At 35.7% G+C, this 27378-nt stretch overlaps 1 protein-coding gene and 1 non-coding gene across 2 annotated transcripts in view; both read right to left on the bottom strand.

Moving 5' to 3' along the window:
• The window catches only part of Wdr64 (WD repeat domain 64), a 128139-nt gene that overhangs the window by 21346 nt on the left and 79415 nt on the right, over nucleotides 1-27378 (bottom strand). The window contains exons 11-20 of the mRNA XM_027928668.2: nucleotides 26940-27066; nucleotides 23947-24095; nucleotides 21334-21457; nucleotides 17094-17269; nucleotides 15563-15739; nucleotides 7695-7825; nucleotides 4361-4462; nucleotides 3248-3317; nucleotides 2080-2116; nucleotides 772-908 (exon numbers count right to left, since the gene is read on the bottom strand). Of these exons, the coding sequence (XP_027784469.2) occupies nucleotides 772-908; nucleotides 2080-2116; nucleotides 3248-3317; nucleotides 4361-4462; nucleotides 7695-7825; nucleotides 15563-15739; nucleotides 17094-17269; nucleotides 21334-21457; nucleotides 23947-24095; nucleotides 26940-27066 (1230 nt within the window). The remainder of the gene's footprint in view (nucleotides 1-771; nucleotides 909-2079; nucleotides 2117-3247; nucleotides 3318-4360; nucleotides 4463-7694; nucleotides 7826-15562; nucleotides 15740-17093; nucleotides 17270-21333; nucleotides 21458-23946; nucleotides 24096-26939; nucleotides 27067-27378) is intronic.
• Nucleotides 4523-4629, bottom strand: LOC114087243 (U6 spliceosomal RNA). Its single transcript, XR_003581778.1, has one exon. It is a non-coding gene; the product is annotated as a U6 spliceosomal RNA (small nuclear RNA).

Raw genomic sequence — 27378 nt, 5'->3', positions numbered from 1 at the left:
AACTTGCTTTGGGAATAAACATCTAAGCTTGAAAACAAAAAGTTTGAATCAGTTCTTTATTTCCTGAGACTTGACTTAAATATAATATCTTTCTCATGTTTCTCTCACTCTTTCATTCTTGAGCATACCTCTTAGACTTTTTATATATCTGAGATGACCTATTTTTTTAGGGAAAAAAAAAGGTCATCTCAGATATATTTTGTATTTTCACTAATAAGCTAGAATCCACGAACAGACTTGGAGTTGATCTAGGAGGCAGCCATGCTGTTCTGTTGTTGGATTCCCCCCATGTGTCACATAACACTTTTGCTACTTCCTGAGTGTCCCTAAAGCAAAGAACCTTATTACCACAGTGGGTTTATTCCCTCGCCTCTCTCAGGGATTCACTACCCTGATCCTCAGACTGCTAAAGATCCTTTGTTAATCTGTTGTCTTCCTAATGCCTCTTAATTTGCCCTCTTAATTTGAAATGCCCACCCTCAACTCCAATAATTTAAAATCTTTTGGTGAATAAAAATTATTATTTTTTATAATAATAAAAGAAAGAGTGAAATATTAATAGTTTTGATGATTTGGTCTCTTGAATTACAAAACTGGCTTATTGCAAAGTTCAAATAATATGATCATAGCAGGCTATAAAAACATCCAGTTGGCTAGAAGGATGAAAAACATTAGAGTTGGATGCCATATGGAAGAAGACTAAGATTTATTTAATTATTTTATTTATCTTTCCCATTTTTCCTATTTCCAGGAAACACTAAGCTCCATTACCTCCATAGTCCATAAGCGGAGGTGTCCATCCTCATGAGCAGTAACAAGGATAGGAGGCTGAACTTGTGTTAAATTGGCAGATCCAGGTTGGTTTTTGTCCACTGACAGTTGCTCTCTCTCCACATTTGTTTTCTCACCTATGGGAGAAATTAATGAGCTATAAATGGTATTTGCAATACTTGGAATTCTACATTTTATGAAATGTAAAGAGGAAGCAGGAAAATAGCAAAATATCACATTCTCTTCCCCAGAATTTTTCCTTCCTTCCTTTCTTTCTTTCTTTCTTTTTTTTTTTTTAAATTCAAGAGAACAACACAGGGCAGGGAATAAAAAAGTGTTAAAAAATAAAATCCTTACACTAAGGGAAATATGCCAGACTTTGAAAATCAAGGGTTGAATGTTTCCCCTCATACATGGAAGCAAGAGCAAAGTAAGGAAGGGAAAGGAGGTAACATTTCATAAGGATAGAGGGAAGATCTGTGGAGTAGGAGAAAGAAATCAAGGGGGAGGGAGGAGGGATGGGAAAGGGGAGAAAATGCAGAATGCATTTAACAGAATTATGCTATTTACATATATATTACAGTGAATTTTATATATATATATATATATATATATATATATATATATATATATATATAATCACTTAAAAATAAGTAAGTATATAAAAGAAAAACCAGTAGAGTAGGAGGAGGAGAGATGGGGGAGGGAATGAGGAAAGGAAATGTTCTGGGGACCAAAATGGAGCAAATTAAATTCCATTCATGTATGATTTTGTCAAAATAAGCCCAACTATTATGTATAGCTATAATTCAATAATAAAAACATTTTTAAAAATAAAAAAATGGAATCCTGGATCACTGAAAAACTTTAAAAGGTTTATATTTTTTATCCTATAGCAAAAGCCTCTATTTACCGTATGTGCCAACTAGTGTAAATCCTAACACATCCAGAATGGCTTATGTAGAGGTCTGAGGAAAATGGGCTGGAGATTAAGAAGCTCAGTAATGTTTTAGATTTTTTTAAAACCTAGAATTTGTATTTTAAAAGGCATTATCATAACAAATTCTACCTGTTGGACTACCAAATCCCACAGCATCTCAACATTTGAGCACAATATTCATTAAGAGTATTCTGTCAGGTAAAGTCCCTGCTACAAAGCAGTAGCCAGGGCTGGGGATGTGGCTCAGTGGTAGAGCACTTGCCTAGCATGGGGGAGGCTCTAGGTTCAATCTGAAACACAGCAAAAACTTAAAAAAATAAAAGAAAAGAAGGTACTGTTTTATTAAGAAGAAGAGAAGGGACACTGACCTTTCAACTCACCATCGTGTATGCTTTGCTTGCTTCCCTGAATGAGGAGAGAAGAGCAAGATAAAATATTTCTTGACATTGTAAGGAAATAAGACACAATAGATGAGCAAATTTATTTCCTTAAGCATTAATTTTAAAATTAGTTCTTTGAAAAACTGTATTGCAGAGATTTTCATGTTCATAAATAGGGAATCTATAACCCAACATTTCCTAGTGGGTTCAGGAGTAGCATAATAATGAGAATCATTAAACACACAAAACATGCCATGCCCAGTTCTTGGTATACATTATCTCTAATTCTATTGACAGCCAAATAGTTTAATCTTTATTATTCTCTTTTTACTGATGAACAAACAGAAACTCAGATCATGTGATGTGACATCTCTACAGCTATCCAGTTACTAACTGGAGGACTTGGATTCATGTACAAGTCTTGCTTTTATATCTATCTGAATAAATTTATTCTTTCACCATGCCAGCTATTTTAAAATAATTTATGCTGCGAAAACTTTCCTTTGTACAAAATCCTAATTGGAAATACAATGTATAAACCAAGTGTGGTGGTGCATGCCTGTCATCCCAGTGACTCTGGAGGCTGAGGCAGGAGGATTACAAGTTTGATGCCAGCCTTAGCAACTTAGAGAGGCCCTAAGCATTTAGTGAGACCCTGTCTCAAAATGAAAAATAAAATAAGGGCTGAGGATGTGGCTCAGTGGTCAAATGCTCCTGGGTTCAATCCCCCAAACCAAAATAAATAAATAAACAAAATATAATGTGTAAAAATATATACATTGAAATTAAAAACCACTACATTACATTATGTTATCATTATATCATGTAATCTCTTCTTCCTGTAAATTGTAATACTTTTTAGCAAATGAGATACTCTAAAATTACTTTGTTATTTTATGAATGCAAAAGTAATATCACTTAACTTACTTTGTTAATGGTTATATATTGATTATTTGCAGATGGAAAAGCTTTGAAAAAAATTTAAAATTGAAAATGGTGTAGATATTATTATGAAAAACATACTTTTGACATATACACATCAAATTTTTCCACCTTTACTTTCCTTTAAAGGAAGGAAGGACTCAGATGCTCAACATCCTATTTTTGAGCCAACACCAAGTAGAACAAGAAGATACCCTCTCTACTTGTGGCTTACCTTGCTACTCTGTGGACCCTTGCTAGACTCACACTGGGATGAAGAGCATATGGAATCCTGGCTTGATTTCCTATAATGGAAGGAAGGAAACCCAAGGATGAAAAGGTACTATATCATACTCCAAGAGTATCTTCTGCTTAACTTTCCATTGATTGCTTCTTGTATCAGCTGTGGATACCAGGCCCTTCAATTATGAAATTTTGTGTGACAGACATTCAGTAGTGTGGTGGAGACTCCTGGGGAGCTTTTAGCAGCTAAGGTGTATTGCTGCCTGGGTCTGGAAAAAACAAGTCTGATCTGTCCTACAACTAAAGCTGGATTTACTCCCAGAGGCTTTGACACTGAAATGGCTGGGGATGGGGTGGTTTTGGGTAGGGTCTGACAAGCCTGGCTAACTTCTTGCACTATAATGGTCAGTGCTGGCTTGATTCTGTCTCTGCAGTGGTTTGCTAGCATGGACCGAAAAGTGGCTTAGGGTGCTGGTGCTGGTGCAGATGAACACAGTGGAAGTCTTTGAAATATTGTCCAAATTGTTTTGATGAAATTTCAAGCCAAGAGGTAGGTAAGGTATTGTATTCTGGCTCACCAGTGGGTGACCTCAAACTAACATAGAAACTTTTTATTTCTTCTCTGGAGATGTGTTTAACATTGTTTATTGCCCCCAAACCAGAATTCTCAAGCCAATATACTTTCTCTTAAATACTTATAAAACAAGTCTTTGTTCTTTCAGAAATGGATGGAGATTGCTCAGTGATATTGAATTGAACGTGAAACCTGCAGTTTGATCTTCCATCCCTGCCTGGAAAGTTCTAACTTTAGCTTTACATCGGTGGTGACAGTGTTAGATGTTGGCTCACAGTGTGGCTGAATGATGTAAAGGAGGCTGTGAAGTTGATATGGTGAGGGGACCATACAGCACATTAGGTCCCTGAGGACCACTCTAACTACATAAAGACAGTGACAGGAAAAAAAAGCATTGAAGCTGAGAAGTCAACTCAACTTATGTCTTCCTCCAGTTGTCCCCTTCTTTAATACTAGAATGAAGAGAACTCTTTTTTAATGTCATCAACATAAGTCCCAGATAATACTACTTGATCCATAAATACTAATTACCTTGCACATTCAGGAGTACGAAAGAGGAACAGTATGTCATTAATCCTAAAGCGCTTGGGATCCAAGTCAGGGTCCACATTGAAACAACCTTCAGGTCGATACCTGAAAATCAGCATGCATTTACATGATAAATTTCTCAAAGTAGATAACTTGTATTATTTTTTTAATATGGAATGCTTCATGAATTTGCATGTCATCCTTGAGCAGTGGCCCTGCTAATCTTCTCTGTATCGTTTCAATTTTAGTATATGTGCTGCCGAAGCAACCACAATAACTTATATTATTTGTACCATATTTCCCATGCAAATATGACCAACTCCCAAAATGTTGATGACTTTGAATATAAAGAAAATCCAGGGGCTAGGGTTGTGGCTCAGAGGTAGAGTGCTCTCCTAGCACGTGCAAGGCCCTGGGTTCGATCCTCAGCACCATATAAAAATAAATAAATAAAATAAAGGTATTATTAAAAAAAGAAAATCCAGAAATTTTAGGGTTTGAATGTTTTCTTTAATAAGGTTCTGCATAACCATATTATCCCTTAATAGTTTAAAAGTCTTAATTCAGTTAATTGGACTGGTTCTCCTAACTATAGGTCAGAGTGTCAGTTTGTATAATCCTGTGGTGGAAACTACTGGAAGTATCATACTGTTTAAATAATAGAATTATACTCTCTGAATAAGTGGAGTGACAAATTGGAATTAAAAGAGCTTACAATTTAGTGGAGAAGAATAGGCATTTTAGAGATTACATTGCTCCTGTTTTTCAAGTCCCCTGATGCTCCAGATTGTAAGGAATGATACACCATCCTAGGTAGTGGCCTGAGTGAGAACAGAGCAACTGTGCCTAACTGCCTGAAAATCAGCATGCTTGGTTCCAAAAGTAACACTTTTAATTCCTTATAGCAAATAGGCCCTTTAGCAAAATCCCCTTTTCCAGAAATGACTTCTGCTAATTTGAGCCAGTGAGGGAGTAGGATCTGAGATGTCCTTCAAAGGCCATATGTTAAAGGTTTGGTCCTTGGCTTGATGCTATTGGGAGCTGGTGGAAATTTGCCTAATGAGAATTTTCTGGTCAGTGGGGCATGCCCTTGAAGGGCCAGTGGGATCCCACTCCTTCCTGGCCTTCATTTTTGCTTCCTTGCCAGAAGATGGTTTTGCTTCAAGCAAAATGGCCAAATGATCATAAACTGAAACCTCTGTGAGCCCAAATAAAACTTTTCTCTTACTGATTATGTCAAGTATTTGTTAAAGTAAGGGAAAACTGACTAAGAGTGATGAAGTAACCAAGTTCAAAAAATAAAGGATTTGGGCTTGATGACTTGTTGGGCTCGAAATTCTTAGGTATTTCTGCTTTGCAGATAAGCTGAATACATTAAATACATTAAAATCATTCTTAAGCTGAAATACATTAAAATTATCAAAAACAATATTGAAGCCCGATGCAGTAGTACATGTCTGTAATTCCAGCAGCTTGGGAGGCTGAGGCAGGAGGATCACAAGTTCAAAGCCAGCCTCAGCAATTTAGCAAGGCCCTAAGCAACTCATTGAGACCATCTCTAAATAAGACATAAAAAGGGTTAGAGACATGGCTCAGTGGTTAAGTGCCCCTGGGCTCAATCCCTGGCACCAAAAAAAAAAAAAATGAATTTGGGCCTCCCCAAAACATGGATTTGGGAGCAGAGAGAGAGAAGGCTTATTTCTCCTGAGAATATTCCTAATTTAAAGGAAGAGAGGTCTTAGGCAAAGTTTAAGGTAGAAGAAGAAATGGCCTTCACCATGAATATGGAAACTATTTTCAATTTAAAAGCAAATTACCTTAATTATATGTTTTGAAAAATACTCCAGTGGTTCTCTATCAATTGTTTTTCTATAATTATCAGCCTATTAGAAAGGGACGCCATATAGAAACCACAAAAATGAGTTGCTTTTCTCTCTGATTGGGTGTTGGAATTGCATGCATCTCTTGACAAAATACCAGGTACGCCAACAAAGAGGATCTCTACCTTTAAATTGAGAATGTTCTCAGGAGAATTGCCCACCCTTTCATCTGTGGCATCCATACTGGTCTTCTAAGTCTTATCTACTTTCCCTTCTTGGCAATAAGTCACTTACAGTGCAATAAATATATTAATTAAAAAAAAGGTGAGGCAGTGTGCCATGCACATAGATACAGATATCAAATGACAGTCTGCAAGAAAAGCTCCAGGGCAAGGCTGAAGAGAAGGACCGGAAGGACCAGAGGATGGCAGAAATTGTAGGGACGGTCCAGGAGAACATGGACTGAGGTGCAGAGTGTAGGGTCTGAACCTCAAATATTGACTATTTCAATTAAAGCTTCAAAAGAGAATAAATCCAGAGTCCCAATGAGAATTGTTTTCCTTTCAAAAGTTGTCTAAAAGCAATGATTCAAACTTGGACAGAAAAAGAGCATTAAGTCCAGATAGGCCAGTACTATGTAAGGTACTGTAGAGAGGCAGAGATTGCTTGTGAATTTTCCTCTTCTGCCTCATCTGTTCCAGCTTTCTTTTCTCCTATCCTTCATACATCTTCCCTTCCCTAAGGAATTAGATAATCTTTATATTTTAATTTAATCATTAAAATTCTTGGCCATCTTGTACCTTTAAATAAAATCTTACAAACCCCTTTGACATAGAGTGTCCACACATGGTCCTTGTAAGAGTCCTAATTGGACAACTGGGGAATTATTATTTACAATCCATCTGAACAGATAATACAATATACATTGGCTTCTTTATAACCAATGGCAAAAAAATTTAGATATGAATGGCAGAGGAAGATTTTGGTCATAATATAGAGCATCTCAATCTAAGTGCTTGCGATTAAAAATTACACCTGACACATTAGCCTTTGCTAGCACCATTCCATAATAAATTGGATGTGTTGGGGTGCTGAATGAGACATAAAAGCCCTAGGACACCTCTCACCATTTGACTTTGGAAATCACCAGTTGACAACTAGACATGTGTTTGAAATTCTGGAGATATTTGTGTTTGAAGTTATTATGTATTTTAAGTATTTGTCAAAGTGACAAGTTTGGACAAGATCACACATGAAAAGATCATATAGGCATGTGAGGAGAGTATAGGTCAAAGTTCTTAGAATATAGATACTTAAGGTTTACTGTGTATATATCATTCTGGAATTCGAATGTAAGGAACATAGTCTTTTCATGACCATAAACTCCAGGAAAGCCTCCCTTAAGAGTCATCCCCACTTTTATCCATTATGTTTTGTTTTGTTAAGCATTGCCAGTTATTTTGACTATTATTATTCAGTAAACCTTTTATATTATTTAAGGCAAAAATACAACTTACACTTCTTTGACAGTAGATGCTACAAAATTCCATAGGATGATTATACCATTTAAGGCTCCAGTAACTATCAAATTATATCCTTCTCTTTGTAATAAATCCATGCAGCTCACCTCAGTATTGATAGCAGGATTCTAAAGAAAGAAGAAAAATGGCCTCATATTTAAGAATACAATATCTAACTGTAGTATGAATGCCGTGTGAACAAGTTGTAATTGTCATCAAGTTAAAACAAAATGTCTTCTTAAAACTGTTTAAGTAAAATCTAATGAAATTTAGTAAAATCTAATCTAAAGTTCGACGTTCAATCTGAAATTTTTAAATTGAAAAACTCATTAAAACAACAAAAATATGCTCTCCTTAATGCTGGTTCCTTTCTCTCAGCCTTGATTTATTCTTCTTTACCAAACATTAGATTACCTTTCTACCTTTCTCTTCTCTTCAAACTTGTTGAAAGAATACTTTGCACTAGCTATTTTTCACCGACTGACCTTTCTTTCACTCAGCAACCCTAATTGGCTTCTGTTCCATATCATTGTGTGGCCCTTTTTATTTACCATTATTTCCATTTCTATGTGATACTTTTCAATTATCTTGTTTTGAGTATTTGTTGGGCATCTTATGTTCATAGACTATGAAGTCAAATAGGTGATTGGAGAAATGCATAATAATGTAAAGTATTCAGATGAAGTATTGATTACCACATAATTTTAAAGCATTCTATTAGAGGCATGCATAATACTTGATGGTTAAGGGAATATTGGAACCCTGGCCCCTTCCTCTCTCTTTTACTTCCTGCCACGAGGTGAGCAGTTTCCTTCTCCAAGTGCTTCCACCATGATATTCTGTCTTATCACAGGCCCGAAAGCAACAGTGCCAAGCAACGATGAACTGAAACCTCTCAAATCATGAGTCAAAAATAAACCCTGCTCCTTGAAGTTGATTTTCCCAGGTACTTTATCACAGCAATGAGAAGCTGACTAATACAGCTTTTGTCTCTTTGGTCCTTCTTTTTCTGTTTTCTTCTTAGTATCCTCTTAGTCTGCCAACTTTTAAAATGTCAATACCATTAAGGTTTACCTCCAATACATCCAACTCTTTCTGGGCAATCTTATTACCTTATGTTTGAATCATTTATCACCATGTTAATGACCTACAAGCTTCAGGTTTGAATATTTAATCACCAATTTGAACCTTTACAGATATCTCAAAGTTAATACATCTAAGTTATTGCCTGATTTAAGCATGTTCCTGGCGCTGTCCTTGAGTCCTCTCCCAATTATTTGGCATTCATCATTAATTAACTGATGGCCAATTCTGCTACTTTATTGACTAAATATTTTTGGAAACCTTCCCTTTCTCATTATGCTATCATGATCTTGTAACTTTCAAGTCAAACAATAGCCTATTGCCTGAATTTTTGTAGTTTAATTGTCATTCAAATCTGCCACCTAAGCAGCATCAAATGTGAGCAATCCACAACACAATGGGATCCTGCCATTTCCCACATACAATTCTTTAGTGGCTTTTCATCTCTTAAAAGATATTCAAGCATTTTACCATCATGAGCACCATCCAGTCCATATCCACTTTTTTTTTTAAATCTTCATCTTCCACCACTCCAGTCTTCCTTCAGCCACACTGAGATATTTGTAGTTATCTTTCTCTGACTGAGCAATATTGAACCTCCATAAATTGATCATGTTATCTACTTCACTTGGGATTCACTCCATCTTTTCACATCCCTTTAGAAACCCCTATCTGGGCCAAGCTAACTCCCAATAATTCTTTATATCTAACTTGGCAATTATCTTCTTCAGGAGCTCCCCTCTCACCACAGCCCTCCAAGTTCTCTGCTGTACTCCCATAGCCCAGGTACTATATCTCATTAATCTTGACATTTCCAGTGTTAAGAGATCAACATGCTACATGGTAAGTGCTCAGTAAAAACTGCTTTCTAAGTGAAAGAGTTTTTTGGAAAGAATTTCCACATAGACTCCAATTTTTTCCCAGGTGACTTTTGCATTTTCCCTAAAGAGTAATTTTAAAATACACTGCACAAAGGAGGTACTATAATGTTAATTTGATAAATACCCAAAGTAAGAATTCAAAATCAGAGATACTGACACTTGCATAAAATCCTAGAAGGTACTTCCATTGTACTTCAATAATTTATTATATAATTTATAAAATACTTTTTTTAGAGTAATTGTTTTCATTACCTATGCAATTACTTGCCATCTCCTTTGGTTCTGACTTATTGTACATTGATCTTCATTGTGTTCTTATTAGCTATAAACAATGTCTCATACATCAATTACATATGATTGAACCTAGTGTTTCCAGTGATCCACAGCATTGGAAGAAGAAGTAGGATAAAATTACTTTATGTGGAGGCACATTTTGTTCTATTTTTTGCACACATTTTTTGATAATGTTATTATGATCTAGGCACTATATGTATTAATTTCAAAGACCTTTTCGATAACAAAACCTAGTTATTTAAATGAGCGATGACTGGAATTCAAATTGCAGTGCTATACTGACATTTGTTTCATTATGAAGAAAAATCATATCTCTTTGTTATATAATAGTTTCAGTTCTATAAAACAAGATATATTATTCTCTCTTAAATTATGTTACAGTTTATTCACTAATGGTAGCAGGGAAAACTTATGATTACCATAATTTTCTTCTTTTATAGCATGCAGTTTTTATTGACTGGCCATTTATCCCTGTAAAAGCTGAAAAGTATGAGTGGCTTCAGTTAATATTAAATAAATGAGGCTAATGAATATTCTCATTTAAAAAAAATCAATTTGTTTAATTTTTATTCTTTTTCTATCTTCCCCACATTTTTATTGGTGCATTATAGATGCACAGAATGATGGGATTTGGTGTTACATATTTGTACATGTGCACAATATAACAATATAATTTGGCCAATATTGCTCCCCAGCATTTCTCCCCTCTGGTCTAAATTTTTATAGAAACAAAGGGACAGTTTCCTTGCTTCTCCATCCATCAACCTCCAGCATCTGCCCTGGACACTTCATAGCTCAGGTATGCACATATGCATCTGCCCGGTTGAGGAGATACAAGCACCTCATAAAATCTCTTTCTAAAGGGGTTTTAAGAAGTTGTCAAATTCAATACATTCATCCACTTCTGAGATATTTTGAAATGAATTTGAACTTTAGTTAGCAGTTATAAACCTTTTCTTGATCACAACACTTCAAAAATCTTTTTAAAAGTTAAGGTGGAATTTTACTCACCATAAAAAGGGAAGAGTTACTGATACATGCAGTGATACAGGCATACCTCAAAAACATTATGCTAAATGAAAGAAACCTTACATATAAACTATAGGATTATACTTATGTTGCATTTGGAAAAACAGATTTATGGTGAAAAAAATTGGAGCAGTGGTTTCCTCTGGGTGAGAGGCAGATGCTGAGTAGGCAGGGACAAGGAAGAGCTTTATGGGATAGTGGTAATGTTCTTTATCTTGATAGGGATTTGGGTTGTACGTATTTCTCTTTAAACTCATTGAATAGATGCTTAAATTTTGTGCATTTTCTCTTATGTAAATTTCACTAAAAACAAACCTAAATAGTGAACTCCAGCTAATGATGCACATGCCAAAGTGTTTAGGGGTGATATCTACCTTTGCCTTCATCTTTTCTTCAAAATATATTTTTAAAATAAGGTGGCCTGAAGGAATCATAAATATTGTAAAATTTTAATGGTTAAATTTAAGTTAAATGATATAGAGGTGTTCACTGAAATAATTTTATATTTGAAAATTTTTGTATTAAAATGTTGGGAGAAAATAGCTATGAACCTTGCACTCCTGAGAAAAGAATTTGCGTACAATTTCACAGGCTTTTTAGACTCCCAGAAGTCTACCCATGGCCAGGGAGCCCCTGAATCCCAGGGTAAGGATTCTGGTTCTATAACTTGAAGGTCTATCATTAAGTACATGTTAGGATAAACATGTTTTTCCCCCTGGGTTAGGGAAAATAAGACTGGTTCCTTTCATTATGCTTACAATTTTGGAATTTAGACTATCTTGAAAAAAAATAGTCCAATAATATTATTTTCTTATTTATATTTTAAAACAGCATTAAAAAGGGCAACAACAAAACAAGGCCTTTATAATTAACCATATGATGCCATCAAAGCAGGATGAGAAGTTTAAAAGGAATGAAACTTTTGAGAAGAATAAAGTTCTATCAACATTGAAAAAAATCTAGATGAAAATATACGGTATAAAAATAATAATTGGCAAAAAAAAGTGAATTACCATTTCATGATCTTTTGATATGGTCCCAAACTTACTTCCTATTAAAATCCAGAAGAATTTAAAAGACCTTGCGATTTTTATTTTTTTATTGACTTTTTAACAAAATAAATGACAGCAGAATGGATTACAATTATTATTTCACATATACATCACAATTTTTCATATCTCTGTTTGTATATAAAGTATGTTGACAACTATTTGTGTTCTTCATACATGTCATTTGGATAGTCATGTCTCACATTCCACCCTCCTTGCTAACCCCCTGTCCCCTGTCTTTCCCTCCTACCCCTCTATCCTATCTAGAATTCATCTATTCCTTCCATGACCTTGCTACTTTTAGAAAGATTAGTTTAAATAGGTAGATAAACAGATAGATGATATAAATGATAGACTGAGAGACAGACAGACAGACAGGATTCTATAGTGAAGAACACTTACAAATTGTATCTTAAGTACTTCCTGATACCAGAAACTCATCTTTACCTAGCTTCCTAAAAGTTGGTATTGCCTTGGCAAAAATGATCATACACAAAACATTCACACTAATAAGAAACTGGAAAGACACTTGGAACTTACATTGCAAAGGACTAGTATCCATAATATATATCCCTAATGATTTATACATGGGATAATACACATACAAAAACATGTCATATATAATTTCTAGTAAATGAAAAGCTTTTACTACATCAGAAGAAAAGGAGCAATCTAGGTAGAAAAATGGGCAGAAGATATGAACAACTGGTCCACACGCGTGTGTGTGTGTGCGCGCGCGCATGTTGTTGCCCTTTTTAATGCTGTTTTAAATTATAAATAAGGAAAGAATATCATCAGACTATTATATATATATATGTATATATACATATATAATTTATTCACTATATACAAAATAAGTGCATGTAAAATATAACAAGTTGTAATTTTTTTTATGTTATATTTCATGCTATATGCATTTTACCATAATTTTTTTTAAAAAAAACAAAGACCAAGATTCCTAGAGTTTATAATAATCTCCAAAATAAAATAAACTAATAAACTAAAATAACAAAGGAATGATTTTATATATATATATAAAATCATATTCTACTATGGTTATTCTATTATGGTTATTCTATTATTTTCCTAATAAAGGATGGTAGAGAACCAAGTATGGATAAATATTTGGTTATATTAAAAAATAACATTAGAGACATAAGTTAAAATAAAAATTAAAAATAAAGAGCTAACAATATAGGTTAGGGAGGGAGTAGGGTGGAAGGACACAAGTAGAAGTTAGATCAGACCTTGTTTTTTATCTTGGAATACAAGTTGTTTCATAGATTTGATTTTGGAACTATTTAAATGTTTTACATAATAATAAGAAAAGTTAATTTTAAAAAGCAACTTAGGAGTCTGAAGAAGGAGTACTGCAAGTTGAGGTCAGCTTCAGCAATTTACCAAGAACCTTAACAACTTAGCAAGGTCCCAAAATCCTGTTTCACATTTTAAAACAAGTTAAATAAAAAGAATTGAGGATATAACCGAGTGACAGAGTGCCCCTGGGTTCAATCTTCAATACTGAAAAAATGAAGCAATACATAAAAAAAAAACGAAAAAAGTAAATTTAACTGTTTGCAGTGTTGGTGGCACAAGGAATCCTTTCAAATAATTTTAAAACACAGTACATTCCAAATTATATCTACCCTAAGGACAAAAAGAACTCAAAAAAAGGAAGATCTTAAATTGTTCAATCTATCCTATTTCTAATAATTTTATTGCTTTTCTAAAACTAAAATATAACACAAAATACAATAACAATAAAATATTATATAAAAAGCATTATATAGTATATAAGGTTTGGTAAATAAACAATAGGATAAAGCAAATATTTAATTATATGAATGTCATTAGGAACAAAGATTTCCAGTGAAACGGAGATATAAAATAAAAACAGCCAAAACCATCTATTCTTAAATTTGAATTGGAAAGATCAGTTTGAGCTCATCATGTATTTTCTCTTAAAAGGTTTTTCTTTGCTCTGTCCAATGAAAAGCTGAAGACCTTTGAAAAGTTATAAAAGCAAGAATCAGACTAGTGGTAAAAGACATCTCAATCCCAGACTATGATTTTTTAATACTATTTCCCACTAAAAAGAAGAAGGGCTTCTTGGAGTAGCTTATAGATCTGGAACAAGAGATACACAGATGAGCCTGGATTTTCTTCTCATACCTGGAAGCTATCCAGAACTTCTGGGATCATGTCAAAAGAAATCCAGACATGATCCAAAGCTCCAACCATGTTGAAATAGGACAATCTGGGCATCAATAATAGTATGACTAACTGAAACACATCAAAAACATTTAAACTTGTGAGTAGACAATGATACTAAGCAAATAAAATTCACTGGCCACCTTCAGAAGATGCTAGGAAACCTACTCCTTATTTTGAATACTAAAAAAATACAGAGAAAGAGTTAATTTGCTTTCCTGTATGAATTGTATCTTCACTATAATCAAATATTTGATGAAGGAGGGTTTTTCTTTAAATACACATTTCAGTAATAAAGAAAGCCTAAGGGCAGAGAGGCAACTGGAAATGAAATAATAGCCCTAGGTAATGATCATCAATGGATTCTGACACAAAGTCAACCAGTAGTTCTGTCAGTCTTGATGGAATAATATCATCACAACATACTCCATGATAGAGATTTGTTAAAGAAAAAAACAACAAAGTTATATGAAATTAACCAATTTTAATTCCCAGATTGCAGGAAGTTCAGAACCTAAAACGATATCATAAGGATGCAACCAGAAAAACCCAGAAAGTGAGAAAATATGGAAACAAATTATTAGGGGAGAAAAAAGAAAAACCGAAAGGCATTTATATATTAAAACCTATTTAAACTGGGTGTGGTGGTGCACACCTGTAATCCCAGCAGTTTGATAGGTCAAGGCAGAATGAGAGAAAGTTAAAAGCCAGCAACTAACTTAGCAAGAAAGGCCCTAAGCAACTTATCAAGACCCTGTGTCAAAATAAAAAATAAAGAAAAAATCTGGGGATGTAGCTCAGTGGGTAAGTACCCCTGGGTTCCACCCCCTGTACTGGGAAAAAAAATAAAAGTTATTAAATAGATTCTCAACCAAATGAAACTGAGGTGCCTTGTTTTGAACCTTGTTTACTTTAAAACAAAGTAAAATAAAAAAAGAATTTATGAGGACATGTGGGGAATTTGAATACCAAAAGAATATGTGAAGATTTTAAAGACCTTTTGTAAATTATTTTAGAAAATATTTTAGAAAATAGTAGTATTGTAATTTTTGAAAGAGTCATTGTTTAGAAACAGATAACTGAAACATTTAGGGGTAAAATGACATAATGTCTGGAATTGGCTTTAAAATCTGTAGGAGATGATCATAGGAAGATTGGCAAGATTAAAGAAAAAAATGGCCATTCACAGAAAATATTTGAGCTGAGCAATAGTACATAGAAGTTCATTGTATTATTTTATGGACTTTTGTATATATATTATTTATGATTTTCCATAACTAAAAGGAAAAACTAAAAAAAGTTAAAACTTGAAACTTACTTTAGTATGTTGAGAAAATTTTCTCTGAACAACTAACTCAACATCTGGGAAAGGAATATCCATGTTTCTATTTTTAGATAAGGTCTTCAGATGTATAATGTGGTTTCCATCATGTAGGTGAGGCACAGGATCAGGTAGCTCCCATATCACCACAAGGAAAGCATCATCTTCCCTACCCTTTAGTAGAAATTCAGGGAGGGCATAGAAAGTTTAATTAATTGGTTTTACTTTGAGCTACTTTAAAGAATGAAAAATAAAACATATATTGCCGTATCCATCATTCAGCTTTATCAAATCTTAAGCCCTGTGAATCCCTTGCTAATATAGTTCCTCTTTCTTTTCTCCCCCCCCCCACACAAGAATAACCAGTAAACTGAACATGGTGTTAGTCAAATGTCCTGATATTTCTACATGTACATGTTAAGTCCTTATCAAGCTTAATATATAGGTTCTGAATGAAGAGTCAGAATAATCAAAGTGAAAAATGGTACAGTAGAACCCCAAACAATTTTGATGTGGGCAGAGTAATATATATATATATATATATATATATATATATATATATATATATATATATATATATAAGCTCTTGAAAGGGGAATCTTTGTGACAACAGACATTGTTAGGAAGAGTATCCTGATGACCAATTGTTTTAATAATTGATCAATTGTATTATTCAAAAGAAAGTTGACATATCCTTGTGCTTTAGAGTATGTTACTAAGAAATTCCTTTCTACAGTACCATTTTGGATTGTGAAGACGACAAAGGAAGAGTATTGAATCAGGGAACTGCTTTACTCCTTGCCCTAGCTAAAAGATTATTAGTCATCTTAATCAATGTTGCTACTGCATGATTGCTTTCCTATTCAAGACTTGTGTGATCTTAGCTTCCAAAAAGAAAATAATAAAGGCAATGAGTCCTTGAATTCTAACTGACAGGGTAAGATCCACTCAGCAAGGATAAATGATGTAGCCTTCATTTTAAATGTGAAGAAGGCATTAGTATTCCTAGGTGGTAATAGAGTCACAGGAAAAATAAATTAGCCTATCTCAATTCTCCCAAAACAGCCCTGAGCAGATTGCATCATTAACCTTAAAATAAACAAAGCAATTTTGGTGACAAATGGAAAAAGTGACTTGAGCATCTCTGAATGCATTATGGGTTATAAGGGACACAGCTTGCTGAGGAGCAGTTCCAGGAGCAACGAATTATTCCCAAAAGAGGATGTAAGCAATGTCAGAGGTGGGTAGCTGTATGTAAATTTAACCTTCCTGATACTGGCTTTAGAGGATCTTGACTAACTCTGCAGCAGAAGCTTGATGGACAGGATACTGTGCCTGGACAGCTGTTCTTTCTGCTTTTTTGCTTGGACCTGGACACAGTTAATTAGCAGTCTCACAGAAAGTCTGATGGATAAACACTATATTCAGTTGGCTGACCAGGGAGGAATTACATGATATTATTCACTAAGTACTTTGGTTCTCCCAAGAAGATCACCTATAGCACAAATACAAAAATATAACCATAAACCTGGATCATTTTGATAGTTCCACTGAGCTCCAAGGCAAGGATCAAGTACTGGCGTTTTTCCTGAGTTTTGAGAAAAATCAGGCGTTTCAGCCAATGCTCTTCCTCTTTCCAGTCTTTCCCTTCTGGCAATGCTTTCATCTCTTGCCCACTGCCGAAGTCCCAGATTTTAACTGTCCCTGAGCACACAAGGAAAAGACTACATGAATAACAAAATTTGTGGAAAAGCTTGGCTTTTAACTCAGAGCAAACTGATCTGATTGAAAGCTGTCTGCCAACAATTATCCTACATTTATTTCTTACTAAGTTTGGTAAGTGAAGTTCCCCAGGCTTGCTGTGCATGAAATATATTTCTGTATGCCTTGATTTGTCACAGGCTGATAAAACCCCAATAGGATCAGGCAGAGTCTCTAAATTTATGACCGTTTTTATTATGGTTTGGAGAAGTGCCCCCCCCCCCAAGGCCCATGTGTTGAAGACTTGGTCTCCAGCTATGCTACTGGGAAGTGGTGGAACCTTTAGGAGATGGGGTTTGGGGAAAGGAAGTTAAGTCACTGAAGGAGTGCCATTGAGGGAGACTGTGGGACTCTGGACCCTTTTGATCTCTCTTTTTCACTTCCTGGATGCCATGTTCCAGCTCTTTCACCACAGTCCTAATCAAGCAAACATGGACTGAAAGTCTCCTAAACTACAAGCCAAAACAAAACTTTCCTCCATATAGGTTAATTATTTCAGGTGTTTGTTACAGTAACAGAAAGCTGTTTTCTTTGAAACCCTTAGACTCTTCTATTTGAGTTTCCTTTCTTTTCTGTTGACTCTCCCCGTGCTTTTTTTTACGATACGACTTTTTCATTGTGGTAAAATTTACATATAATGAAATTCACATCCATAAAAATATAATTTTAGGAGTTTTGACAAATATATCCCTCATGAAACTAATGTCTAAACTATGAAATGGAATATTCCATCCCCCAAGGAAATTATTCCCTGTGCTTTGCAATTCATCCTTACCCTCGTAGGCAGCTACTATTAGTTTTTCTATCATCATAGAATAGTTTTGCCTATTTTTGAACTTCTGTAAATGGAACCATGGAATACTAAAGATATTAAAAAGCAATTTTTTAACAACTACCCTCTTCCTCACACCATATTAAATGATTATTACAGCAATGACCTAATTTATTCTCCTTGTTTTTTTTTTTTTTTTAAACATCTGGTGTCAGCTAGGATACATGTCATTTTTCATAGTTCTATGTGTGGTGAAAACTTTTTTTTATTCTGCATACAATCGAATGGTATGCACTGATCATAAAATTTTCTCCAATAACCTTGGGTTAGCATTGCACTTATGAAATTATAACCGTCACTCATTTCCAACATTAACATGTAGAAGGAGGTCACATCCAATTTTCCAAATCTTATTGGAGACAATTACAAACCAGTGACAGTTAATGACAGACACCACAAATATCCAGTTTTTTTACTTTAATTCAGCTGCCATTTTGCAAGTTCTTGTTTTCCAGTGATACCGACTCACCCAAACCTGCTGTTATGCCTCTCAATGCATAGCAGGCAGGGCCCATCTCCCAGGACTTTTTGCTACCTTGGCCCCCATACAGGCATTTGAACTATCACAGCACAATTATTATTAATAGTTAGATAATTACAATAATCTGTCGCATTTCCTAAGGTACTAACATGTTTTAGGATGTTAGCTCTTATTGATTAATAAAAGGTTTGAGGGAATTCCAGCAGGTAAGAACCTATCGAGCTTAGATCTGTTTGTTACATGGGAAATAAAAAAAATGAATGTTGACTTCCCCCCCGCCCCCGCCCCTTACATTTGAAATACATTTGGTTAAAACCTAATTCTCAATGTAATAGTATTTGGTGATGATTAAGTCATGAGGGTGTAGTCCTCAAGAATGAGATTAGAACTCTTATTAAAAAAAGATCTTAGAGAAAGCTCCCTCATCCCTTCCACCATGTTGGGGACAAAAAGTTAGCATCTATGAATCAGGAAGTGGGTTCTCACCAAACAAAAAAATCTGCCAAGGCCTTGATCTTGGACTTCCCAGCCTTCAAAATTGTGAGAAATAAATTTCTAATATTTATAAGCCAATCTATGGGATTTTGTTATATAAGCTCAAACAATTTCTGTATGATCAGCTTTGTTCATTTGATTTAGGGATGAAGGAGCCAGAAGGGATGATAATCAGTGTAGTGTTGAATGCCTATTTCTAATTTATTACTATGTAGCAAATTATCTTCCCAATGGGCTCTTACGGTGGTCACCACAGTTTAGAGTCCATTGGACTTGCCTTCTTGGCACTTTTCCTCCCTTCCTTTAACCCTACCACCTACCTCTTCCTATCTCTCTAGCTCTTATTCCCCAGCTGTAATCCTCTTGGATATCCAGAAGGTTTTCCCTGTCTATTTTCCTTCCCCGATCAGTGATAGTCAAACCTTATCATTTGTTCACTAACAACATTTAACATTGATTAAGTGCTTCCCTACAGGCCCTGTACTGTGGCAGGAACTTTGGATATAAAGTGAATAGTCCTTGAGGAGTTTGTGGTTTCATAGGAAAATGGTCATACAAACAATTAAGAACTTATCATGTTTTCCTTCATTCCTGGCTTAGGCAGAACCACAGTCCCATGGCCCAGATTTCCTTCTACCTTGGGATATGGGCCATCAGATTTAGAAATGCAGACAGCAGGCAGAGGTACAACTCTTCCCTAAGTGGTGGTTGGGGCAATAGTGAGAAGCAACTGATGGCTCGTGGGCAGAGGTCCATAGGGAGTCAAGGAATCCTACTTTCTGAGTTGTCCTAGACGGAGAATCCTTGTCAATTTAATTAATATACCTCTGTGAAAGAGAAATTGCCAATATTTAAAAGAATCTTAGATTAGGGGCGGGGGGACACACTGAATTGACTATGCCCTGCAGTCCTGATGTGTCAGGTTCTGACCAATCACTGCATTCCTTGTGGCTTGGTCGGAGACTGGCTTGGATAGCAAGAAGGTCTTCTTTGTGGGTGTGCCCCTAAGGTTGAGTTACACTCACCTGTTCCCTTGTAGTCCTTCCCCTTCTGTCCTACTATGGATAGAAGGAGAGCTAGAGAAGCCGTCCTGAAGCTTGTGTAAAGGTAAATTGTGTTTGTGTTTTATTTTATATCCATGCAAATTCACAGGAGCAATCTTAGTTCAGATGCCCATGCTGGTCAGGGTGGCATTATAGGACTAATGAACGTGGGTGCATGAAAATACTATGACTCTCTGTCAGATATTGAGTTGCTTGATCCTTATGCCTGATAATAATTGTGTATGTCATTCAGAATTTCTATTATTACCAAGTTTTCTATGTATGTAGGGTAAGCTTATGGCTTATTCACACTGCTTTCTTATGTACTGTTCCATATGAAAACCAGTTGCATTTATTCATACCTCATTGTCTCAGCATTAATGATTGTTATTTCATGCTGGGTTATCTTCTGCTCACTTTCAAAAATCAAACTTTCCCATTAGATTACTTACTTAGTCCATCAATTGGCTTGTAAATAAGCATTTGTTTAGTAAATATGTCCCTACAATCAACACATTCTGAGTTGCACATTCAGTTGGCCATGCACATAAAGCACACTTTTGTGGGAATTCAGAACAAGGTAAGATGAAAGGTGGGGCAGTCAGTAACTTTCTAGTTCCTAGAAATTCTATGCAGTGCTCCACAGCTTGAGAAACACAAAATAAAATTTCACATCCGGAGCCTGACATTTTCCTAAGTTTGACATGGCATATGCCCTCAAGGAGTTTAGACATAGAAATAAGTTCAATATAAAATTCTAGGCATGCTATATGCCAAGGTTGGTTGGATATTTTCTGGTCCAAAAAACTGGATCTAATGTCTGGTTTTAGCTGATAGTACCCCCAAAATAGGATAGAATGAGTCAGTACAACACAGATACTTTCTACCAAAGATTAAATGAGATACTGTATGTGACAGACTTTTGAATTAGTTACAGCACTATACAAATGCAATATTATTTTTAACATCAATATCAAGACATGTCTATTACACATAAGAGACTCTCTATCATTGTTCATTGGGGCAGAGCAAACTCTGGCACATTTACACGTTCCAGCCTGATTCATGTTCTTTCTTCAACCCCTAAAACTTGCATTCCTAGCACAAATTCTCAAGACATTAAGCAGGGAGGCCATATTCTGGATATTAGTCTGACCATTATATGCTCCTGTGGCAAAAAAATATCCACTTTCGTCAACAGCTGCCGAAGTCACTTCAATACTGAAGCCATGAGGGTCTAGAATCTGGTATATTTGGAGGCCTGTCTCAAGTTCCCATACCTATAGAAAAGAATGACAACCACAAAATCAAGTAACCCAATACATATACTTTTCAATTCTTAATAAAATTTTACCATATTCAAGACAGCCTCCAAATTTGTACTCTGCATGTCTCCAACCTTTCCCAATCCTCTGCCCTAAGGGCTGGTTTGATCAAAGAATGTTGGTTTGCTCTGAATAATGCAGAGCTGTTTAAATGTTATTATGCTGTCATGGAGTATGCCCGCTATAAATGTAGATGGCAGAGGCAGCCAGCGGCTTCCATTCCAGGCAGTCTCTGGCTGTGGGGAAAGTAGTCAGTTGTTACTTGCTTTAGTTTGGGTTTTCAGTTTCCCCCAAAGGCTCATCTGTTAAAGGCTTAGTCCCCAGGCTAGGTGTTATTGGGAGGTAATGGGACCTAGTGGGAGGTTTTCAGTCTTTGGGAATGTGCCTTGAAATGGATCTTAGGACATGGATCCTCCTCTTCCTTTCTCTTGCTTTTTGGTGTCCATGAGGTGAGCAGTTTGCTCTACCTTGCACTCTTCTCCCATGGATGCTGCTTCACCCCAGTCCCAAAAGCAATGGGGCCAACCTACCTTTGGACTGAAACCTCCAAAACCATGAGCCAAAATAAACCTTCCCTCTTTATAAGTTGGTTGTTTCAGGTATTTTGTTATAGCAATAGATAGCTGATTGACACATTACTGTAAATGTGAAGTAAGGTTAGCAGCAAAATAAAGATGTAACAAAAGCAAGGCAGACAAAAAGATCAAATTGGATATATTCCTGTGACATACATCCAAATGAGCCAGGGATCAGGGGACAGAATATGTGAACAGCTTGCTATGTGAGAGAGTCCTAAGGAAAGAGCTCGCTAATTGTTTCAAGTAGTTCTCTAACTAAAGACACAAACCTAGAGGGAGAGGCAAAGAGAGAGAAGGGTAGGGCAAGACTCAGAGGGGTCCATCTGTGAAATTAGGCTGGAGGTAATTAGAAAATCCAGAAATGTGTCAAAATTCATCTTTACCTTTCTTTGGTAACATAGAAGAAGCTAGAAACCTATATTTGTAGACTTGTTCTCTGAATTTCTCCCCCTTGTAAATTAAACTTCCAACTAAATTACAAAATTTAGCTAGCAGTACTAGGTGATCACACTTGAGATTTTCGGGGTGGGCAACTGTACAAAGGGTCAGAGATGGGAAAGTGTATTTTTCCTCCAGGCAAAGAGAGTTTTTAAAGTTAAGTGATGGGACCATGCGAGGAGATGTAACTGATGAAATAGTCTGAGAGCCAGAAAATGGAGTGCCACTGGCTGAGAAGTAGTACAGCCAGGATTTGAATAAAGTCACCCTGGTCCTACAGCTCATGTTCTCGACCTCTGAGTGTCCCTGGGTATAGACAAGGTCTTCAAAGGAAAAAGAAAAATCTTGGTCACTGCATGAATGGGTTTTAGGTCATCCATCTCCAGCCTAAAGTACAGTCCCTCTCCACCCAATCAGGTATAAACTCTACCTAGATGAATTCCTTTTCTCTCTTTCGTCCTGCACAGGCAGGACAGTTTCCCCTTAAGAGGCCATTATTGTAGGAGAGCAGGACAGATCTTAGTTTTACTTTTTGTCTAGTTACTTTCTTTTAAAATTATCCTAAGTGATAATTAACTAACTGCACTCAGGAGCTCCTTTAGTGGTGTGAAAATTTCCAGCAGATGTGCACAAAATATCAAAAATCGAGAGGGAATTTGAAGGGTTTCTTGAGGAATGCATTTTACCAGTTCATGTGTCTCTCTCCTCTTAGAGAACATGTGTGAAATACCTGTTGCAAAAAACTCTAGCTATTGATGCCAGGCAATAGCAGTGGTTACTGACAGACACGGTTAGCACAGCCAGGTATCCCAGCCTCTGCACACAGCAGCAGTGGAGCTACCGGGGTGGAGCATAAAAGTCAAGAGGATTTACAGCAGGCAAACCTGGGTTCATATCCCAGTCCTCGTGTTTACTAACTATATTATCTGGGGGAAGTCACTTCAGCTCTGAGCTGAACTTCCTTAAAATGGAAGTTTTCATCTGTCCACAGAGAACTTTCATGAATTAAATGAAATCATGGACAATATGTTCTTGGCATCCTCCTATAGGGATCATAGCAAACATATATCAATTTTCTTTCCTTCCTTCTCAGCATACACTGTCTACTCACAGCTCAACTGTGAATGGAAAAATGGAATCAGGCTAGTTTTCCCTCCTTGATATATTTCCTTTTCCATTTCTAAAACGATAGTGAAAGTAGCTTTATTTATTCAAATAAGCATGTGACTTGGTAGCAAGCAATATGAGCTGGCTTAAAATGCTTGTTTTTCATGTATTCATTAAAGCTTAAAAGGAGTTCCAATGTGCAATCTCATCATATGCACCACTACATTTACTTAGTCATGCAATGATTTATATAATCACACAAAGCAGAGAAAATTCCATTTGCTCTGCCTTTATCTATTGAAAGAGCCAATATGTACTCACCTTAATTATGGATTCAGAACAGATAGTGAGTACTTGGGCAAAATATGTGTTATAAAGTATGACGTTGATTTCTCGATCATGAGTGTGAGGAACCTGTTTTGTATCCTGTATCATCTTAGTTAAAGGATACATATCTATAACACTTGATCCTGAAACAGAAGTAAGCATTTCATAAGTACTCAATATTAGACCTTTGGAATTTACCCAACCACAATCAGTGAGATTAATAATATCAACACCCAGGAAATTTAAGAAGGTGAAAATATATCCAATTACTCTACAACATTTTTGACAAATAAAGCATTTATTTTGAACTTCATTATTTTTCAAGTGCAGGTCACTTGGACTTCACTGACATACCTTTTCTAGTGATCCCCAATTAAAGCTTAAAAGGAGTTCCAATGTACAATCTCATCATATGCACCACATTTACTTAGTCATGCGATGATTTATGTAATCACACAAAGAAGAGAAAATTACATTTGCTCTGCCTTTATCTTTCAAAAGAGCCGATATGTACTCACCTTAATTATGGATTCAGAACAGATAGCGTTTTATAGTACACTTTTTCCTTTCTCTATCATGCCTACTAATGTCCCTCCATTTGGTGCACAGAAGTGATGGGAATGACCAACTTTCTGCTGAAGGTGAACTTCTAATAAGTGGTTGAAATTAGTGTTAGAGAGTCCTTTTCAACCAACAAATGATAAATCACTCCGTGAGTGTGATCTTACTAAATATAATGAATGGGAATAATTGTAAGCCAGTGCTTACAATATCGGTAAGAAAGGTTAATTTCCAAAATGACATAGTGACAGATGCAGTTAGTATGGCCATGAGATGGAGAGCAGGGATTCTTGCACTTTTAAGAGGGCATTTGGTTTGGTTTTATAGCTGTACTATAAATTTCAAGTATTGACTCTCAAAATCAAATAATGGTATGTTCTGTTTTAGTGTAATATCTAGAAATATTAATAACAATATCAAAGCATCCTGTCATTAAAATAAATATAAAACTTCTTCCCCATTTTATTGAGGTAGAGATTAAGTTACCAACAGCAGACTTATTTTTCATTTAATTTTTCAAATCTTTCCAAAGAAATCTCCACTTTAAAAGTTTTAGCAGGAGTTACTAAACACTTTCCTAAGGTGCTTACATTTTAAGAAAAAAAATCTGTTTATGTGTGAAGAAAGACTGAAATGGTTCATCTGGAAATATTTCTCAATTTGAATACTTCAATATGGAAATGTGAGAGGCATATGGTAACCAGATAATCAAATCACATTTGGAACTTCTTGGTAGATCTCTTAACATTACACTGACAATAACTAACTTTATTTAAAATTCACAGCAACAAAGCTAGATATGCTTATGGACACGGGGCAATTTTCTACTTTTCTGGTTGGTTGTACTACAACTATGGAATCAATGCAGTACAGAGAATGAATGTGGATTTAGGAGTCAGAAGCTTTAAGATCAAATTAGAGTACTATATTTTAGCCTTCATCAGTTGAACTGAACTGTTTGAAATTATCTTGCTATTTACAAAATAAAAAGTTAATAATTTCCATTTCATATGGAATTGCATAAAGTAAAAAAAAGTATACCAGTTGTCATTGCCTTAATAAGAATGATAATGATAATGACAATGCCAGTAACAACATATTCTGCAAAGCATTTCCAGAATGTGGTACTGCTGTCATTGTAGCTTAGCAGACTACTATATAGGGAAGCTTCATGTGAATCAAGCATGAATTAATAAGTTTCATGTAATTCTTATGTCAAGTTCATGGCTATAGTCAACACATGCAGTTTTAGTGGCTAAGAAATACACACAGAGTTCTGTTTTTACAAGCAGACATACTACCAAAATTATATAAAATTAGGAAGAATCTTGATTTTTCTTTTCTTCCTTCTTTTATGTTGGTATATTATACTCTGATTTGAAACTTAGTAGTTACTCTGATGATAAATGGGATGGAAATGCCAAATCCAGTAGTCAAACATGGAAGTTGGGACACTAAGAAAATTTGCCAGCAGTTTTTAGAGGAGGTCATATAAAAGAGGGGTGCTTACAACTGGAAATAAGTTCTGTTTTATGAGGTGGAAAATTACTTATCCAGCATGAAGTGCTAGGTCACTCCTAATCTAGAGAGGAAAAATCAACACAAAGGTTAAAAATAATTATTTTCTCCATCAGAGATAGCACTAGTCATTTCCCTATTTTAATTAATCCCACAGGAACTCAGAGCAGGTGGTCAGTGAGAATATGCTTAGGAAATGTAATTCTGGCTTAGTGTTCCAGAAGAAAGGACTACTATTAATATCATTCATTTTTTTCTTCTAAAGCCTAAGGGTGTGCAAATGAACAGTGTTCAACCTAAATGCCTAACAGGGTACCTTGTCGCTTTAGTGTGTCTAAGGGGTCACAATAAAAATTGGTGACAAATCTGTTGGCATCAGCACTGGATCCTAGTTTCTCTTTCCACTGCTCTTTGTTTAGAAGCAAAGGCAGCTGGGAGGGTCTGTATCCTTTTTGAGTAACTGGGTGCTACCAGAATTCATGGGGCCAAATTGCCTCACTGTGGAAAAGGGGCTAATGCTGGTGCATGCTGGGGTCACCATTCTAAGACAGGATCATGTTCCTGTTATCCAAAGTCAAAACAGAGCTGAATATGGGAGCTGGATTTCCCCTAGATGTAGCAACAATTTACAGTCCTCTTTGCTGCTTCACATAGGCTATGTGTTCTTAGCTTCGAGGATTTAAAGAACTAATCTGGTATATTCAGGAAAGTGCAGTTACACATTTCATCCATCTACCCATATAACAATAAGAAAAAAATGGAATTAAAAGAAATATCTACTGTGGTAAATGATGGTTGGTTATTTCCCCTTCTCATTTTTTTTCCATAGTAAGTGCTCAAGTGTTAATGTTTTTAAAGGTTAAAAATCAAGGCGTGAGTTTCATTTGCCTGTGTTTGGGTACGCTTACCTGCAATAAGCATGCCATGATTGGTATCATATATCATAGAATAAATCTGCATGTCTCCTGGTCCTCCCTGGCTGTCATGGAAGACTTGTAACAGGGAGAGAGTCTGTATATCCCACACCCTGAAAACCTGGGGGAATAAAGCACAGAATTCACCATTGTTTATACTTTGTCTTTCTCACTCAAGACATTTAGGGAAAGCATTTTCAGAGTCTGCAAAGTCTGCAGGGAAGTACAATTTATTTCATGAGCACACATTTGCAAAGCTCCAATTTGGTTCTTGGTTCATTTATTGTTCATTAATATCAGAGGAAAAGAACAACAGTGATTAAAGCCCTGCTCAGAATTATACCTGAGGAAGGGACTTTTTCTATTGTTATAGTGGGGAGGGGAGAATAGTATTTTTACTATTTAAAAATGTGGAGAAATAATAATAGATGGA

Source organism: Marmota flaviventris, chromosome 12, assembly GCF_047511675.1.
Source record: "Marmota flaviventris isolate mMarFla1 chromosome 12, mMarFla1.hap1, whole genome shotgun sequence".
Lineage (NCBI taxonomy): Eukaryota > Metazoa > Chordata > Mammalia > Rodentia > Sciuridae > Marmota > Marmota flaviventris.
Note: the sequence above shows the minus strand (reverse complement) of the source record. Positions and strands in the feature narration are given on the sequence as shown.